Source organism: Miscanthus floridulus, chromosome 8, assembly GCF_019320115.1.
Source record: "Miscanthus floridulus cultivar M001 chromosome 8, ASM1932011v1, whole genome shotgun sequence".
NCBI classification, from domain to species: Eukaryota; Viridiplantae; Streptophyta; class Magnoliopsida; order Poales; family Poaceae; genus Miscanthus; species Miscanthus floridulus.
In genome coordinates this window covers 197,537,100-197,557,385 of record NC_089587.1, presented here as the reverse complement: position 1 = coordinate 197,557,385, position 20,286 = coordinate 197,537,100, and the positions used below count along the sequence as shown (strand labels likewise).

Below are 20,286 nucleotides of genomic sequence, written 5' to 3'. Positions count from 1 at the left end.
GGAAGAGCAGACCAGGACAGATCCACAAGAAGTCCAGGCACAGGAGGTGCCAGAGGAAGAGGAGCAAGGAGAGGACTTGCCCGAGTGCGTGGATCATCAACCTAGTTTGTTCGAACGAGGCAAGCCCCGAAGCATTCTAAGTCTCCTACTTTATAAAAGCAATTCTTTCTATATATATGAGTTTATATATTGTTGCATTAAGTTGTAGGAGTTGATTGAAACCGTTGATGCATTTATTACTATCCTTGCCTACCTTATTACCTTTTTACCCTGTTAGGTCGGGATCGAATAACTGCTTAGCCTTGCTTAGACCAGTAGCGATCGGTGATTTCCAGTCACCGACATTTATAGGTGGTTACTGGAAGAATTTAGCTATGGAAAGAATGATATCCTGGAATTAACCATGTGTGATGGATAATTGGAGACCGGACGGAAAAAGTTGGAGGCAACCAGATAGGGTTATGGGGTGCTGTTAGTTTCCGTCTGTGTCGATTAAGGACCGATCGTTGCTCGTCCCTCTTGTCATGTTGAACGCATGCCTCACATTTAGCTGGCCGAATAAAGTACCTTTTGACCACGAAGCTAGTGACACTATTCGAGCCAGGATAAACTCGGATTGGCAGACTGGTGCTGAAGGGGGTATGACGGGGACGCGAAGAGTGAGCCCAAGGTGCGTCCTGGCTGTCGGGCGGTCCCTGGGTAGTGCGGTCCATGACTGTTATCCTACAGCTACTTGGAAAGTGTCATTGGTGATCTGTAGCTCATTTGATCGGTGAGTGTGGTTTGTGTGAGGAATAAATCACCAGCTGGTTAGGAATCGATTCGAATCGCCATCGCTCCTAGATAGTGAGCACTTGACTCAAGCTACAGCATCGTAGTAATTATGATAGAACAATGATGGTTATCTGGATGGTATGGGATATGCTAAATCTAAATTGGTAACTGGATGTTATTGGTTAATCAAGTGATTGTTATAGTACAGGTGCTTACCTAGATGGATAGGTCATAACAAAGATGATGCAAAGTACTTAAAATGGTTTATTCATGATAGCTTATGCTTTTCGCAAACAAGTCAGCTAGCCCCCTAAAGAAAGCCTTGTATAATCCTTGGTGTCGCTTTATTTTGGTTTAAGACGGGTAAGTCTAGCTGAGTACTTTCTCGTACTCAGGGCGTTGTTCCCATTGTTGTTGCAGATGGTCAAATGTACTATGGCTCTTGCATTAACTGCCTGTACCCGGCGATGGGTGACAACTAGGACCAAGGGCAAATGGTCACTCTGTATCTCTCATCTGATGCTTTTGTTGGAGATGACTACCTACTGGCACTGTATCTGAACTAAAAGTGTATGTGTGGCTTTGAAACTATTTGTTTCCGCTATTTCATATTGAACTTGGTTTGTAATAACTTTATATTCTAAACTCTGATGTATCCAACTGTCATTGCGAACTTTATGTAACATGCGACGGTACTTGCTAAACTTGTACGATCTTGGTTTATATGTCGATTGGTTTAAAATCCTTCGTGGTTTCACGGACTACCGGGTTATACGGGCTTAAGTTTGCTAAATTATCTGCTTCGGCGGAAGATTTTCCTTACTTAATCTCGTATAATTGGTCGGTTCTGTTACAGCTTAGATCTAGGGTTAGGGTTCGGTATTCGACCTTCCCCTTTTCCCTTTCTCTGATTTGCTTTTGTGATCTTTCTTTTCTTTTCGGAGTTCATCCGAATGGGATCTAGGGTTAGGGTTTGAGTGTCGACCCCTGTTTTTTTTCCCTTCTTTGGATTTCCTTTCTTTTATTTGATTTGTACCGAAACCCTCTTTTCCCCTTCCTAGTCGCGAGTTAGAGTTAGAGTTCTTTTGATCCGATTCGGGATGGGGTTAAAATTAGGGTTAGGTCTTAGGGTTCGGCCAAATCCGAACCCAATCTTCTTCTTCTTTCTACTGTTTCTCTTCCCGTTGAAAGCTTTTATGGGTTTAGGGTTCGGCTTGAAGTGCCGAGAGCCCTTTCTTCTTTTTCCAGTTAGGGAACCTCTTCTCTGTTCAGATCCGAAAAGAAGTGTTCGGTTCTTTTCTCTTGCCGTGCGCCGGTGAACGGTGCGGCATCTTTCCCCCCGCGCGGTGGCGGTGGTGACCGGTAGACAGTAATGTCCACCACCCCGGTCTCTCTTTCTTTCTTCTTTTACCCGATTAGGGTTAGGGTTACACACTAGTAACATGGCTCTGATACCAATGTTAAAATCGGTGATTACCTCTGTGTGTGTAACCGTAGATCCGGTAATCCTCTCCTTGTCTTCTCGGTAGATGCACCGTAGCGGGTGGACGCCGGTGCCGCAGTGTAGAAGACGTTCAGCACGGTGGCGGTGAAGTCCAGTGGCGCTGGTGGAGAGACGGCGGTCCGGTGGTGACCCTGCAGTGGGCCGACGGCGGTGGTGGGGCATCCCGTCGCTGGCAGCAGCTCTTTTGATCGGTTTAGGGTTTACTGTAGTGGGATGGCGGCTCCATTCAACCTCGTGACCCGAGCCTAGTTCCCCACTCCTCTATATATATGTGGTGTGCGACAGGGGCCCACCAACCAGTTAGGGTTGGGCTCCCCCGATCAGGAAGCAGAGGCAAGGGCCCAATAGGCCGTTGGGGCTATTGGTGGAGATCAACTAACACATGTCAGCATAAAAGCCTGCCGTAATTCCTCTAGAAAAGGATTGTTAAGGTTCATAGGAATTAAAAACAGGTTAAATCAGAAACAGCAAACAGTTCTTTTTATAGAAAAACATCTCTGTGTGTGTGCGCGCTGAAAGTTGTAACGCAGGTGAGAACACCTGTGTGACATACGAGCAAAATTTGCGGCTCAGTTGTTTTCACGTCGCTGTGCTGAAAGTTGTAACGCAGTTGAGAACACCTGTGTGATAAATAAATGAGCAAAATTCGCGTAGTCTCCCTGTGATTCGCAGTTGTTTTCACGTCGCTGAGCGTTAGGTAGTTATTGGACAAGCATGTGAGTCGTGATTAGTGAGAGTGCCTAACTGCCTAGTTAGTAGCTATCGGAATCCTGAACAAGCAGACGCCATTCCATCATCTCCATTAAATAAAATCCACAGAATCATCTGTAGGTAGCTGGTAGCGTAGCTCAAATTTATTGGTTTTGGTCCGTGCATCACCATGAATTGCCCAGGGAATCCGGGGACGCCAGCAGAGCGGCAGAGTTGGTGACGAGCATAACTAAACCAACTCCACCAAAACTTACCAAATCGCTTTTAGTTAGCACCTGCATCGCTTCGCAGTCCTATATAGCCATTGATCACTCCAAGTCACCGTACTCACAGTGGTGCCCGCAGCTAAGCAAGCCTTGTGCAAAATTCTGCTTTCCATCTAACAAAGCCAGCCGGGTGGTCCGTGTTCTTGGTTAAGCTGTCTCCAATCATCATGGCTGCCACCATTATGGCAGGTCTGGTACTCCTCGCTGCCGTCGCCGCTCCGGCGCACGCCAAGGATTACACGGTCGGCGACTCGTCCGGGTGGACCAGCGGCGTGGACTACACCACCTGGGCGAGCGGCAAAGCCTTCGCTGTTGGGGACAACCTAGGTGAGTACGAACTTGTAGTTTTAACTGTCGTCAACAACGTACAGGTTCGACAAGAAAGCCCACATGTCGGTCGCAAGGTCACTGACAAAGCGTACGCGTGCATGCAGTGTTCCAGTACAGCATGCTGCACTCGGTGGCGGAGGTGAGCTCCGCGGACTACAGCGCGTGCTCGGCCAGCAACTCCATCCAGTCCTACAGCGACCAGAACACCAAGATCGCGCTCACGGCGCCCGGCACGCGCTACTTCATCTGCGGCACCCCGGGCCACTGCGGCAACGGCATGAAGCTCGCCGTCACGGTCGCCGCTGCGGCCGCCACCACCCCGCCGGCGTCGTCATCCCCGCCCGCCACGCCAGCCGCGCCCGGCGCTGACACGCCTCAAGTGACGACCACGCCGTCCACGTCCACGCCCACCGCGACGTCGCCGCCCACCACGACCAAGTCCACCTCGAGCAGCAGTGGCGCTGCCTGCGGTGGGGAGGCCCGGCTCGCTATGGGCGTGTTGGCCGGGGCCGCGGGCCTCGCTGGGCTCGCCCTGATGGGCTAGGCAAGAGGCAGTGCTGTTTCTTTCTGTTCCCCTTTTTCTGTTGGTTGTTGCAGGCTTATGGGCTGTGGCCCATTGTGTTCACTGTTTACGCACTCTGAATTCACGTTTATGCTCGCGAATGGCTTGTTCGAGGCTCCTACCGTGTTTACTGTTTACCCCGGCCCACTTGTCTGCCTCTCTTCCGCCTAGAGCTAGGTGGGAATGGATTAGAATTTCCAAATCTAAATGAGAAATCCAATTTAAAACTAAGAAAAAGAATTAATATCCAATCCAAATTCAACACCAAATAACCAATACCTAATCCAATTGACGACGATCTAACAACAGCTAAAGTAGTATATCTACATGTTGATCTCATATACAAAGATAACCAATGGACATTTGACTTTTTGAGCTGTTCTCCAATGGATTTTAGACATCACTAGATCATATCGGGATGGATATACAAATCCAAACATACGTTATCAAGTATATACAAATCAACATATGTCCAGTTGAATTTTGGATTATCCAAATTCACTACCACCCCTGGTTTTGCATCATTGAGGTTACTGAGCCGCATCACGGCCAAGTTGTTGCACGGCTACTAGAGAGATATTTTGATTTTTGAGGTGTGTTTGACAGCGAGAAATGTTTCAGAATTCTCAGCAGAATCAATAGAACCGTTGCTAAATGCGACAAAGAGAAAAACGTTCCACGAAAAATCACTAGGAACCGACGCTGATTTTTGTACTAGTCCAGAGAAATATCCAAAGCCTAGTTGCTCTTGATTCAAGTTTTAGTTTCAAGAATCAAGCGGGCTAGTTAAATGGTTGTATGAAGCGATTCTGATTCAGTAGTGAAACATTTGTAGAGAGAATCTCGATCTGAAATTTTTGTACTTTTATTTAGGGTAATCCGGATGACGGATCCTAAATTTGCGTGACTCATTGAATTTGAAATCAAATTTGCATGTCTTTCAAAATTTAACACTTCATTTCTTTTCATTTTCTTTTTGTGTTTTCATTTCCTAGCCCACATTACCTTGCGGTTTTTGCCACGTCCAATCTGTGGACACGGGACGGGACCCCACTAGTGGCCATTGGCCAGTCGTCACCTCACTCGCCCCTTTCTCTCGGTCCGACTCCGATGCCGCAACCCCAAGTCCGCAACCGCTTATCCTCTCGCGCCGCGACAAGCTGCTGCCGCTACAAGGGTTGCTCTGCTCTACAAGTCTGCATCGCCGGCCCTGATGGGACCTGCTGATCCTCTCTCCCGCCACGACAAGGACAAGCTGCCTGCTTCCGCTGCCGGAGTTTGTCTGTATCGCCATTGTTGAGTCCCAACGCTGAATCGACCTTCTCCCTCCCTGAAAACGAACTGGCGAGCCCCCATTGCGTTCGTCTGCTTCCGGCTGAGGGAGAGGACGAGAGGAAGATGGATAAAATCCTCTGGTTACGTGTGGTTTGATTGAAAAAGTAAAAGGAAAAGAAAAGATGGTGTAGGTTGAAAAAGGGAATAGAGTCCCCTGAATCCAAAGAGTTTGCGTTGAATGTCTAATTTAGAAAGACGTGCAGATTGGAGATCAATTTCAGTGAGAGGCGTATATTAGATGTTAAATAAATATCGAAATTTGTCACTACGGCGACTACACAAACCATGGAGACTCCGGCAGCAACGTAGTCCACGGCCCACTAAATCACACCCTCGATCCAGTCAGGGCCTTCCAGATTGTTTCACACGTATCTGGCAAGAGTATCCGATCCAGTATGAATCTAAATTCTGCAATATGTCACGGATCACAGTATGCTACCATAGACTATTCACACGCCCTATAAACACCTCTAAACGTGTGTTTGGTTAGGAGAAACCATAAAATGGGATGGACTCATTCCTGATTTTTGGGACGGGAGCAATCCACTACTTTGCGCCCTGTTTTCCAGCACTACTTCAACAGTATTTTTCAACGAAGGAATAGTGTTTTTATCTCATAATAAATCAGTATCAGCATCAGCAGCAACCAAATTTCAGCGAAACAAACAGGGCCCCGCTTCGAGTATAGGATTTCATTCTTTTCTTTTGGTTGGAGGAATTGAGAGATATAGGATGGTATATTTTTTTTAACACTGTTAGTAGGTGTCATGGAATAAAATTGTATGGGCCCGGGGTCTAATTCTCTCCGATGGACTCCTACCCTGAATGGATGACACATGGCATCTTAAAAAAAAATCATACGGTCAACAAATCTATCAATTCCATTCACAGACGTGAACCATAAAGCATTAGTATCTTATTTAGACCAAGCAGATCAGCTTTAGTTCTCCAGTGTGTTGGGCAAATTATTGTTTAAGCTAAGGCTGTAACATTTCTTCTGAGTAATAATAAAGCTTGATCTTTTTTCAAAAAAAAAAAAGATGCATCTATTTGAGTATCTATATTATATTATTAAAGTTTGATCAGACACGGAATCAAACAAAATGGATAATTAGGTATCCATTTCTACCTAGAAAATAAATCTATTTCCACACCTACCCGGCCTATATATATCCTGAACACGGATAAGAGTAGGCTTGAGTTTTGCACCATAGATCTCTAACGACCTGAACTCATGGTCCAGACTCCAGAGCATTAATCCTAGCACCTCAGTCGTGCTCAGCGTTTCTGACGGCTCCACGGCCGCAGCATCATGGCGCCATGGCCCGTCCAACCAGACCTTGCTCCCCATTTATGTGCATGCCTCATGCATGCAAGTCGGAAGCGAGAAATCAGGCTGAAAGCGCCTTTTATCATCAGCGAAAATGACAGCTTACCCCCAATAATGAACCGGGACGCATTTCCGCGCGCGCGTAGCATCATCATTCAGGCAGGCACGCACCGCTCCGCCAACGGCTTTAACCGAAAACCCGACCTGCTCTTCGCTCAGGCTCAGACTCTACTTTTGCCCGATGGAGAGGCAGCCCCGGCCCCTAGGTGCGACCCAATAGCCATGAGCTTCGCCGTCGCCCATCCAATGATCCAGTGGCAGTGGCAGTGGCAGTGGCAGCAGGATCCCTCCCAGCCGCATATCCCACGTCCCATGATGACACGATCCCATCCCACGCATGGCGTGCCTCCGAAGCGAGAGGAGAGTAGTGCGGCGGCCGGCGGGGCTGGCGCCGTACGTACTTGAGCGACGTGGCGCAGGGGCGACACGGACAGCGATCTGCGCCGGTACGTGCGTCCCCGGGGACCAGGGGTGAGAGTGGTACAAATAATTCTCCGCTCTGATCCGAGCCAAATATGAATTTTAAGGATATGGAGAAGAAATTTTAAAATCTGTGTGGATATGGATGATCCGAATCCGATTTTGTGCGGACGCGGGATAGGATATGGAATCGGTAAAATCCGGAGGATATGAATCATCCGCAAATTCTATGAGGATTATCCGTTGTTTAGAATACGATATCCGATAATTCTTTTCATAGACTAAAACCTAGAGAAATTTAGGATTTCTTTAAAAAGTTTGTTAGTTGAGAACTCTTAGTTTGTGATGTTGTTGTTTGACGCTATAAACTTTGAATTGAGATCTCGCTTGCTGCTATTACATATCGGCTAATAACTTATCATTTGTGAGTGAGGATAACTTGTTAAATGTTAATTTTGTCGGTGTGATAACCACAACATGGAATGCAATATATGATTTTTGTCTACTACTTGCTATTAAATCTTTACAATTAATTTTTTGACAAGTATAAAATTCTTTAAGTATGCACATATTACTGGACTATTTAAATCCCTATCCGATCCATGTCCGCTCCATATCCATACCAATTTCGACATCTGAAAAAAAATCCGTATCCGAATATTATCCGCTCCGATCCGAATCCGACAAAGAAAAATGAATTAGGATATGAGAAAGGCGTTATCTGCTTGGATCCGTTTTCGTCCCTCGGCTGGCGGCGGGCGGGGCGACTCACCTTCAATTCATTCACGGTGATGGCGCGGACTCCTCTGATCCCGCCAGTCCGCCACCCTCCCACCAACCGCCGGCATGTCTCGTTGGCACTGCTGCGGTTGCCCGCTTGTGTCCTCGATCCCTCCCCTTTTTACAGAGGCGTGGCCTGCATCATCAACTTTGAGTGTAGCACTAATACATTCGTGTCGTCGTGGCAATTGCTCGGTGATCGCTAGTACGAATTCGAAACCAATGGTTGGTTAGAAGATTTCTAATCATTTCACGTGGATGCCGAGACTTGACGTCTTTATTAGCTTACATGCACTGGTTTTGTTTTTCCTAGTAGTTATAAGATGTTTTGATTTTCTAGATGCATTAATATAATTATGTATCTACACATAGTGTACTATATATCTAAGGGCAGTTCCAATGGTATATTAATGATGGTTTCTATCCTCATTAAATGACTTGCCACGTAGGCAAAACGTGAAATGATTAGAAATGGGGAGTAAAAATCCTAGAAATGGCCAATACACCAAGAAACCACGTAGGCAATGTAATTAGTGAAGAAAGAGAGTAAAAATCCTAGAAATGGTTTCCTCACGAAGAAATCAGGTCTTCTCTTGACCCAATACACCAAGAAACCATGAAATCGCCATTAGGGAGAAATCACCAGTTTCTAGGGGGCTCATGACGCACTCTCATTGGAGGAAGAATATAGAGTTAGGAGAGAGAAAGAGAAAATAATTATTACTCATAGAAACCATGGGTTGGAAAGCAGTATTTTTTTTGTGCGGTATCCTATATTATAGAAACTACTAGTTTCTTTCGTTGGGACTGCCAAATCACCGTAGTTTCTATAGACATTAATTGTACTGCCACCTAAGCATTTTGTTGATGTGGCAAAGTAGTTATTGAAGAGAGAGAGAGCAAAAATCATAGAAACCGGGTCTAAGTTAGAAACCATGTCTACATGAGAACCAAGACATGAAGGGATGCGATTGGTAGAGAATGGAAAGAGAATGTATGTGATTGGATAAAAAATATCCCGTAGAAACTATCTATTGGGAACATGATTTTTACTATAAAAATTAATAGGTATAGAAAGTACATGTAGTTTGTAACATTAGAACTACCCTAAGTGCATACTAAAAGCTATGCACCTAAAAAAATTAAGACATTTTATAATTTGAAACGGGGGAGTGTTAATATTACTGACTACTCCAACTACTATATTTTTTTTCCTAACTTTGAGTGAGATTCCCCCCCCCCTAGCTTAAAAGGACTTCTGGTACTGTTCCGATCCCCCCCGATCCCCCCCCCCCCCCCCCCCCCCCCCCCCCCCCCCCGGACATCTTCTTTCATGCCTGACACCAGACTAATTCATGTTGGGCCCAGCGGCTGGGCTGTTTGTTCATCAAAACAGAAAAAGCCCAACTAAATAGTATCTACTTTTGTTTTCCCTTTCAGAAAAACGTCCCACGTAATAATGATTGCATCAAGGACGCATTAGTTTCTGTCAGCGTTTGTTTTTTTCAAATAGTACAGCCCACATCATTTCCCGCTTTCCGCATCTAGATCCAAGCAAGACGTGGGGAAAAATTTTCGTGATCTAAAAGCGTCCGTGCTTTTTACAGCTGCACATGGTCACTCACATGGACGTGTTCCTACTTCCTATCTACTTCCTCCTACCTGCAAACGCGCCGTGGTAACTGTGAATCCGAAGCAGCACAGCACGAAGTTTGGACGTGGTCACGTGGACACTCACATAGACATGCTCGTAACTATTTCATACAAATCGTACTACCTGCAATGCCAATGCCAATGCCAATGTACCATGGTATCCATTACACGCTATTACTCTGGATTCTGAACCAACACATTGAACTGCTCGCATGTAGTCCAGCACGGTACATGATCACGGTAAATAAGCTGCACAGAGAAAAATTTATTCAACGGCCATAGAAATAATGCAGCACCAGAATATACACAAATCCTCTCTCTATAGAACCAAAATGTAGTGCGGTAAAAGTACAGGCGCGACTAAGCACCCGCGGGCAGAACACTAACCACCGCCCGGCCGTGGATCCAAAGCAACTTAACCAATGCATCATCATCATTGTACATCAAGAATCGATCATAGGGCTTGTAAAATAAATAACAACACGAAAGAAAGAAAAGAAAAAAGAGATGAAATGGAAATGGAGCGCAGCAACGTCGAGGCACGGGGAGGGATGACGACATCGGCGGGAGGAGTCGGACTACTCAAAGCAGGACGGCGAGGCCCGCGCCCGCCAACGCCACCAGCGTGATGAAGCCGGCCGCGCGCGCGCTCGCACCAGAGCCTTCGCTCGTCGGCGTGCCCGTGGGCGAGAGCGAGGGCGCCGGGGACGTCGCGGCGGCTGGGCTCGGCGCCTTGGGGCTCTTCGGGGACGCGGCGGGTGTCGCCACGGGCGGGAGCGTCGGGGCGACGCTCGGGGCCGGCGTGGGCGCGGCGGCCGGTGGCGGCGGGGTGGCGGGGGGAGGGGGCGTGGCGGGAGGCGGCGCCAGGGGCGGAGACGGGGGCGGGGTGGCGGGAGCGGGTGGCGGGCTCGCCGGGGGAGACGGCGGAGGAGTGGTGGGAGCAGGAGGGGGCGAGGCCGGCGGCGACGGAGGCGGCGTGGTGGGCGCTGGAGGAGGAGTGGTCGGCGGGGCCGGGGGCGGCGTCGTGGGAGCCGGGGGCGGCGTAGTCGTCGGAGCCGGGGGAGGAGTGGCGGTGGGCGCGGGAGGCGGGTTGCCTGCCGGAGGCGCCTGGGGCGCCGGCGGCGGGTTGCCGGCTGGAGGCGCCTGAGGTGGGGAGTTGGACGGTGGCGCGTTCGGCGTCGGCGGGGGCTGCGCCGGCGGTGTCTGCTGCGCTGCGCAGGAGGCGATCAGGAGCGCGAGCACGAGAGGGCGGAGAAGAGGCGCCATTTTCTGTGGTTCCTTGAGCTGCTGATCGAGCTCGAGCAGTGGGAGGAAGCGAGCGGGTGAGTGATGGTTATATAGCGTGGGCTGCGTGGCGGCGATCAGCAGGCTTAACCTCCAGCCAGCTCACTGTCCACACTCCCACTGATTGTGGTGCAGCTCGCTAAGCTAGCAATCAAGGTGGAGGTCGAGTATTTTGCTAAGTACTCGCATTAATAACATAATCTTTGTACTTATCGGCTCGACTTACCCATATTCGACTTATTCGGCTTTTTTTTTTTCAGCGGGAACAATATTTTTCTCTCACAATAATTTAGCCAGAATAATGTTTTCCAACCAGAACGATGTTTTTCAGTCAGTTTCAGCTAAAATTCTGCCAGCCGAACGGAGCCATCGACGTATCTACGTACGCCTATGTATAGTATCTGAGAGTGAAGGGTACATGCAGTACGTGTTTACGACTTGGTAGCTGTCTACGCAAACGAATGCACGTGTGCGCGCTGAATGCTGATGGCCCGATCTTTGCCCTTGCATGCATCGGTTGGTGCAAATGCCAGCTGCCCCGACTCGGCAGCTGATCCGTAGCCTTTTTCCTGTCCTGACCTTTTGCTCCTGAGGGTGACGGTTGTGCCATGGAGGTTGAACAATTAATTTGTCTGCGTGTCCTTTGCTTCAATGGTGCACGAGAAGGGAAAAGTAGCAGCTGAGCCAAAAGGAAAACACCTAATTTCTAGTGCGTCAAGTTATAGAGAACATTCGCTGAAAAAAGTTGTCGTGAACATTAGCTAAGGAAAAGTTATATATAGTGAACATTAATTAGAACGGAAAAGCTTTATCACATTGGAAATTTTTCCTGCCTCACACTTGAAATTCACTTTTCTCTCTCCCCCCTTCTATGACTATGACTGTCTTCCTCAGCTTTGATAAGGTTACTTGTAGTTAGGATTCTGATGCTGAGTGCCGGGATTTTCTTAGGAAATACTAGTCATAGGGAGGTTTATCTCAGCACAGCAGGTAGCAGGTGGGGTTGGGGCAAATAGGGAGTCATTAGAGATGGAGGAGAAGGTGAGGCAAAAATGTAATAGGTGAGGGGGCTCGGTTGGTCAGCTGAGCAGGGGCTCAGGCTGCCCGCCCGCGGTTCAAGCGCTGGCTCCTACGCGGCGCCTCACCTTTCTTCTTAAGAGTATCCGGGAGACTCCCCCGTGTGTTAAAAAAAAAATGTAATAGGTGAAGAGCCTACACCAGAGGTAGTGATGGATCTAGAAGATAAAGCCACCCCTCTACAATTAAAAATAAAAAAATCAAAATAAATGAATACATAACTAAATAATAAGCCTAGGTGGCAGGTTCCATAAATGCTATCTGGTAAGGTTTTTCTACAAAGGCCGCTAAGGTGGATTACTGGTAAAAGCACAGACCATTTGTGCTGTTGGCCTTTTTTTTTCGCTGCGCGCCTGGATTTGGCTATTCCTAAACCCAGAGCGTGGGAAACCCAAGCTACTCGACGCGCATACACGAATTAGGGAACTGCCCGCTGAAGAGAAAATCGATCTGATTGTCTCTCAGCCTATATCGAATTTTGGAAAGAAAAAACCAGAATTTTCTTCTTTTTTTTATTAACATTAAGAAAAAAGAATATAATTAAAATGGAATTGGCAATATAATTTTTATGCACTTTTGAAATGAAAGAAAAAGGAAGGATTTTTTGCAATCGTTATTTCTTGCCTCTGTCATCTGTCAATGGAAGAAGGAAGGCAAGGCGAAAGCGCCACGTGGAGAGGATGCCCGGTGGCCGGTGATGTACTATTCAGGAGGACGAACTGAAACAAAAAACACAGATCTTGGTCTATGGGCCAAATAAAAAGATTAAAGTGTAGGAGAGAAAAAATTGCTCAAGTCAAGTCCAATTAGAAACACATAATGAAATGGGATGTTAATTATCACTTGTCTCTATTCCTTATTGTGTGCTTTCGCAATACGTTGTGGAGTAATTTAACATCATAATATATCCTCACATGCCACTATGACATCATCTTATATAGGTTTAAAGGATCATGCATAACTCATTCACTCCTTCCTGTCCAAATCTTACAATTATTTGTTCTCTAAGAACAAATTAGCTATAGTAAAGCCAAGCTCTTTTCATAAACTTATGTACCATCATTTCTAGGCTGTCAAGTGTTAATGCAACGGCAGCATTACAATAATAAAGAGCATGTCACTCCTGCCGCCTCAGATCAATGATTAAAGAAGCAAAAGGGGGTCTACTAACTAAAGGTAAAGGCAAAGCAACCGGCTTTTCCAGATCATCATTATATATAATATAGTAAAACGTTAGGATTATATATATTTTAGCAAATTTAGGTAGGGTTTGCATGCATGGCAACCACACCCCCATTATCATACTACAAAATAATCATGTCATCTCCAGTCTCCATCCATCCATGGATCCCTCAACCACTGGTGTGCGGCGCGCGGCACCATCAAGGCTTAGCTAGATGCCAGTTGCATAGCACTGCACCGGCCGGGCGGTGGCCTTGCATGCGTTGCGTGACCCAGGAGCTAGCGACTTAGGCTGCATTGCCGGCTGCCGCGGTGTGGCAATAGACGACTAGCAGCTAGCATCTCCGGTTGGCGAGAGAACAGCGCGGTGATTTGAGGCGCCAACGAATCGCTTGGACACCGACGGGGTTGGAAACAGAGAGGAAACGGAAATATGTGTGTAAGCAAGCATCCGTTGGTGCGTCGAAATTAGACGCGGTCTCTCTGATGGACGTACTGGTCAAGGCTAGCTGACAACTCTGAAGCAAGTCCAGGCACTCGCCGCCAGCTCGAATCTGTGAACTGAGTGAAGCACAAGCACTTGTGCGTTTGTGATCGATCCGGCGTCCGTACGTGCGTGCAAATCCCATTGTCAGATAAGACCCGTTCAGTTTTATATTCGAGGTCGGAAACAGCTCTTGGCTAGCTAGCTGTCCAGTTCTCTGCAGGCACCGGGTTCAGTTGATCAGTTCGCACAGGAAGCCAAGTATGGCTACAGACAATGCGGTAGGTTAGGTAGTAGCTCTGAGATCGAGCAGAGACCAGACGTCCACCACACGTACGCGTTGGTGGTAGGAGTAGTACGTAGCATTGTACTACTGCAGATCAGTCGCCCATGCACATCTCAAGCTGTGCTGAAGCTGAACCAGACCACAGATGCGGAGCAGAGGTAGCGATGAGGCTTTCCCTTTCATCGGCCTGTTCTGGGCTCATTAGTCCGGCCGGTGCTGATTCATTATGAGAGAAAAATACTATTGGTTGGCTGATAAGCTCTGGCTGAAACCAACAAACGAACACACTGCATATCTGCAGATGCGGAGATGCCAATGCCCACTGGCACGCCCACACCGCCACACGCACAAAGTTTTCACAAAGATCTGATCGCCCTAGCTACCAACCAGGTGCATGCAGCAGCTGCCATCGATCCCTTGGATCACTCCATCACTGGACACTGCTGCTCGATCACTGAAATTATATATGCAGCTGACAGTGACTCGCAAACCAACTGGATCATATATATCCTCGCCCATGACCACGAGGCCTACTGCACCAACCACAGCCTGGACCTCCCTCCTCAATATCGTGAGTGAGGCCGCTTGTTTAGGTGCTGCTCGCACGGTCTCGAGTCCGGGCAGTACAATTATTATGAGGCGCACATCAGTGGTCAGGCCTGGCCTGGCTAGCTAGCTGCACCACCACGAGGCACGGCACGAGCCGATCGATCAAAAAAAAAGTAGTTGTATTTGATCGCAGTGACAGTAACGTGGCGAGAGTGATGACAAGGTTGGGTGGGTGGGGTACATTGCAAGGGAAGCAAAGCGACCATCCATCCGTCCGTCACCTTTTCGATCCATCCGTCCCCCCTTCGTCTTCCTCCTCCCAACCACCGCTACTGCAGTGCGTGACCATTATTCACCGCAGCTGGGTGAGCAGTTGTCACCGCGTACTGCAGTGCAGATCAGCCAGTGATCATATATAGCCAGTGATCACCATAGTAGAGCGAGGCTTGAGCAGAGGAAGGATAGGAGTTAGGGGGGCGTTGGCTGGCCGCTCTCCCCGCAGGTTGATTTCGCCGGCTCGTGGGTTGTTGGTTAGGTTATTACGACGTGCGCGGCGGCAGGAGGTGCGGTGAGACGTATGCGTTGCTGTACTGAGGAGAGCTCTTCCCGGAGGCCTGCTCTTTTCCGTAGTGTTGGAATTTGGCGGCCGGTAAATTGGAGTGGAGTCTGGGCAAGAGTGAGCGGTGTTTGGATTCGATGACTAAAATTTAGTAGGTGTGTCGGGAGGATATTGTATAGGGTGTTCGGATACTAATAAAAAAATAAATTACATAATCCGTCAGTACCCCACGAGACGAATTTTTTAAGGCTAATTAATTCGTCATTAACACATGCTTACTGTAGCACCGTATTGTTAAATCATGGACTAATTAGACTTAAAAGATTCGTCTCGCAAATTAGTCGCAAACTATGCAATTAGTTTCGTAATTAGTCTATATTTAATACTCTATGCATGTGTCAAACATTCAATATGACAACGACTAAAATTTAGGAGGAGCAACCAAACACCACCTTACTTCTCGCCTACTGACTGACCGATCGGCTGAATCAAAGCCACCTCTCCATTCTTGCACGGCGTGGCAAGATTTCGCTGGCCGACCTCTGCAGTTAGGACAGCGATGTCGGGTGGACGCGGCGGGGGCTGCCGGCCCGAGCAAACTTTCCGTGATCGAAGCATTGATGAGTGTTGGAGCTGCCTCCTACCTACCACTTGGGTGAAACCAGTGTTTTGTAATGGTAGGTAAACACGACTGCACGAGCCTACGTGGCTACGTGTGTATACGTAGTGTCGCGGTTATAACTCCGGATATGTCAAAGGCATCGATGAGATGACGGGCCGCATAGCTCACAACGTAACAACAGACAAAGACCCAAACGATCGAGGCCCAGCAAAAGCTAAACATGTCAGGCCAGGCGTTGAGATTGGAGTTATCCACGACCCTTCCCACTTGCCTTGGTCTCACCACGCTTGCAAGACGTACGACCTCCCTCCGTCATGACCACCGGAAGAGATAGAAAGAGGTTGCGCCTTGCCAAGCGAGCCTGCCCTGACAGGGGCAAGCACGCTGCACTGATCCATAAGGACCAAGGCGACAGTAGTCACCTCAGCTCGGTCAGACGTCAACCCTGTGCCACGATGCACTGACAAGACAACACCGCCTCGAGGCGGTAACGACGGGTAAGATGACCACTGATCGAATACGGCCCAACCAGGCAGGTATACGGTCTTGCCCACTACGGAATAGGAGCCACGACAAGGGTCTCAGCACAGAGGCCGACCAGGCCGGTTGAAAGCCCCGTCCCCGATAATCGGGGTCGTGGCCCTCAGCCCCGAGAAGCGACCAGACGAACGACGACCCAGGGCGGCTACCTGCTACGAGTACGACACCCCGGGGAACCTGGAGGCGACGACGAAGACCATGATGGACACCGCGTCGCACAAGACGACTGACGAACCACCGATGTGCCTATAGTGCCCGCCATGGCCAGCACAGTAGCACCACGTCGTGACCTGCCACAATGTGGCCACAAGACCATGACGATGGCCACGTCTGGATGGACTCCAGAAGATGGCGTAGCTTACAAGCCAAGTTAGTTAGGACCTCCCTCAGGCTCACGACTCTTCGGTCGGGGGAACCTCCTCTTTATATCAAGCCCTGGCCTCAAACTCTATATAAGGCCAGCCAGGGCACCCACCTCGGGAGATCTTCACATTCTTCATCCTCTACCATTCCATCCATAGCAGTAGGGCTCCTAGAGATTCTCTTTGGGCTGCCCCTCGTCAAGCATAGGTTCTACCATCTCTTTCACCATTCTTGCACGCCTATTGTAAGAACTTCAGAGCATTCAAGCGAGGAACACACACTCGATCTTCTCTGAGACTAGACGTAGGGCTCTGACCTAAACCAGTATAAATCCTCGTGTCTATTGGATACTACCATCGTCTTCCTAGAGCAGCGCGGTAATCATATGAATTTATTAGTCCGGTTTATGAAACACCGATAGTTGGTGCGCCAGGTAGGAGATAGTCGCGCACTCTCGATTATTGAGAAGGAAGCGATGGCTCCCTGCACTCACATCGGACTCGCTCTTGGCATGGCCCCCGGCGACCGCATCCGATTCGGAAGCCTTGAGTTCGCCGATATCGACGGGCCAGCTCCCGTCAATGGTCTTATCCCCGGTCAAGCTCTGCGCTTTGGGGACCTAGACTTCGTAACTGACCGCCTAGGTCAACTGTGGCTAAGCGAAAGAGAATGTGGCTCCACTGCACATCTCGATGCCTTATCACGAGCCAACGCAAGCTAGAGGCCCGATCATCGATTCTGGTGCGCTAGCATGCAGGATCGACGCATACCTCAGGGCGACCCCCAAGCTAGAGTTGAGGCGACGCGTGTTTTACGTGTTGGCAAACACTTTCGCCCAACTCTCCGAAGGTGGGCCCTTGCCGCCAGAGCCCGAATTCTAGAACCCCAGCACTCCATTGCCCTTCGAGATGAGGGACGCGATCGCTCTCTTCGAGCGAGAGCTGGCCAGGCACAATGGCCGCACAACGACACCAGATTCCCCTGGGTTCATGGGGATGATGGAGCGGGACCCAGAGTCCCTCTATGACCTCTTGCTAGCAACCCCTAAGAACATGGACTCCAAGTCCGATTCTGAGGGAAGCTGCCCTCCGCTGAGGGAATGCAACATGTTGCACCTCTCGGAGGATGGGGCAGCGCCGGTGGAGGACGCAGAGGACGACACCTACCCGATTCCTCGCACCCCTAGGGAACAGGCCGAGTATGACCAGGAGCGCCTAGAGCGAGCCAGGGTGGGAGAAGGTGATCAGGCCGATGCACACCGTTACCATGGGTGCCCTATGTCGACGAAATATGGTCGGCAGTCTACCTAGGGGTATGCCCAAGGTAGTAGATTGTCGGCAGACAGATGCGCAAGCCACAAACAAGACAGTGACGCAAGACAGACACGAGGTTTTATCCAGGTTCGGCCGCCAAGAAGGCGTAATACCTACGTCCTGCGTCTGATTGTATTGCTGTATGTCAATGAGAGATGTTTTTTAGAGGGGTCCCCTGCCCGCCTTATATAGTCCGGGGGGCAGGGTTATAGATCTGGAAACTAATCCTAGCCAGTTACAATTGCCATAGGTGGCCGGATAAGGATTCCTATTCTAACCAACTAGGATCTTGCTTGATCTCCAAATCTGCCTTGACTCCTTGCGTGGGACTCCGAACAAGTTGGTCGGGCCGCGCGTCGTCTTCCAGTGGACCGGACCCCCTGATCCGGGCCGGCCCAAGCCTAGCCGTAAGGGTATAGGGGTTAATACCCCCACAGCTAGTCCCCGAGCACCATGTATTATGCTGCGACATGCCATTGGATCTCCTTCGACTAATGCGATCCGTCTTCATGTCATCTTCAACTGATTGAAACATTGACCAATCAAATGCGGCAGCATTCTGATCAGAACTGAGAGCAGTAGACCACGATTATAGCCGAAGATTCCGGTTGTCCAAAGAATGCATGGTGCTCTTAAAGAAAAAAGAAAAAGATTTCTTTCCTTATCAAGTGTGCCCACTTGTATTTCTGATAAGAAATGTAAGTGACCCTTGGACAGTAGTAATCCTGGCAATCAGTCAAAGCGTAGGGGTCGATAAAAGAAACACATTCACCGCAAGGTGAAGTGTGCCCACTTAGTCTCCGAGCCTGGTAGTAGGTGACGTAGGCACGTGGTGCCAGGGTCTAAAAAGAATTTCTACTGAAGTTAAGAATCCAGTCGTCGTACAATCAATACGAGATGCACCGACAGGTGCATCGTACCGATGTAGTCCCCGAGCTTGCTAGAAGGAGAAGTATAAGCCTTGTAGCAAGGTCCAACTAAATGCCTCTCGACTGTATGTGAGTACACGTCACATGTAGCCGAGGAGAGTAGTCGCCGAGCATTCTTCGGAACAGTCCCCAAGCATGGTAGTGGTTGGAGCAGTCCCCGAGCACGCTAGTGGTCGGAGCAGTCCCCGAGCACGCTAGTGGTCTGGGCACGAGACATGCAACGAAGAAACGAATGCCGCTTGTACTATTATTTGGTGTATTTATTTATGTTCTTACTCTGTCCAGTCCAATCTGACATGTCTGGTCAAAAAAGCAGACGGGTATAGCACGTCATACTACCCTCTTGTCCTTTCAAGCAAACAGTTGCTTGGCACCTGTAAGGAGGTGCGTCAGTGTGGGCCCTCTCACACTAGCAATGAAAAGGCGTATACGTTGATAACGAAGGGGCACATATATTGGCATAGATTTCGAGGTTGTGAAAACAACCATCTGTGGCGCGTGCGCACGTCTCCCAAGAATCTCGAGCAGACGAAACGGCGGAACTCTTGGTTATTTATAATATAGAACTGGTAAGTTACTTTTTACCGATCCCCATTACCATTCGCCGCCGCAGCCTTCTTCTTCCTCTTGCCAACCCTAACACCTCCGAAATCATCACCAATCACCCCTTCACCGTATCCACCTCCATCAGCAAGGGCGGATTCATGGCGAAGAGTGACGCCCAGAAGAAAGCCGGAGTCATGGCGAAGGAGTGGTGGAAGTCAAGAAGCAACGAGCAGACCATCGAAGACCTCGTCATCATGGGAGTACTCCACAACAAGGCACTCGCAGGATGGCGCGCGCCGGAAGGAGAAGGATACCCCGATCCACAACCAGGTGAAATTGTGGTTTTCGAAGATTTCTTCAAGCGGGGTTTTGGAGTTCCAGTGCACCCTTTCCTTCAGGGGCTCTATTTGTATTACGAGATTAGGATTTGCAATCTGCATCCCAACTCGATTCTTCTTGTCTCCACCTTCATCCATCTTTGCGAAGCATATGGTGGCTTCCAGCCCCATTTCAACTTCTTTTGCCATCTTTTCTATCTGAGGAAGAAAGGAAGCGGTGGCTCAAAGATAGCCGGAGGTGTGTACCTCAATCTGCGTGATGGGATGAAGGCCCAGTACTTGCACTGCCCTTGGAACACATCGCTGGACGACTGGTACAAGAAGTGGTTCTACATCCACGAAGAGCCGAACACGATCACATTGTGTGACGTGGGATTCATTCCGGAGAAGAAGAACAGCTGGTTAGAAAAGCCCGAGCACCCGGAACAGATCCAAGAACTACTTGGGATGATCCCATGGAGGAAACTAGATGATCTGAGCATGGTCGGA

The 20,286-nt window shown here is 48.9% G+C and overlaps 2 protein-coding genes across 2 annotated transcripts; one reads left to right on the top strand and one right to left on the bottom strand.

Annotated features, from left to right (window-relative positions):
• The first annotated feature begins 3,311 nt into the window (after positions 1-3,311).
• Positions 3,312-4,228, top strand: LOC136474497 (uclacyanin-3-like). Its single transcript, XM_066472065.1, has 2 exons — positions 3,312-3,582; positions 3,690-4,228. The coding sequence occupies exons 1-2, from the start codon at positions 3,423-3,425 to the stop codon at positions 4,127-4,129; spliced, it is 600 nt and encodes a 199-aa protein (XP_066328162.1). The 5' UTR covers positions 3,312-3,422; the 3' UTR covers positions 4,130-4,228.
• A 6,079-nt stretch (positions 4,229-10,307) lies between these two features.
• On the bottom strand, positions 10,308-10,991 carry LOC136470467 (classical arabinogalactan protein 9-like). Its single transcript, XM_066468304.1, has one exon. The coding sequence runs from the start codon at positions 10,989-10,991 to the stop codon at positions 10,308-10,310; it is 684 nt and encodes a 227-aa protein (XP_066324401.1).
• Between the last annotated feature and the right edge of the window lie 9,295 nt (positions 10,992-20,286).

Excerpts from the sequence above, each read along its gene's own strand:
- LOC136474497 (XM_066472065.1), top strand. The coding sequence starts at position 3,423 with ATGGCTGCCACCATTATGGCAGGTCTGGTACTCCTCGCTGCCGTCGCC. Across the intron at positions 3,583-3,689 it reads CGCTGTTGGGGACAACCTAG|TGTTCCAGTACAGCATGCTG; the intron begins GTGAGTACGAAC and ends GCGTGCATGCAG.
- LOC136470467 (XM_066468304.1), bottom strand. The coding sequence starts at position 10,991 with ATGGCGCCTCTTCTCCGCCCTCTCGTGCTCGCGCTCCTGATCGCCTCC.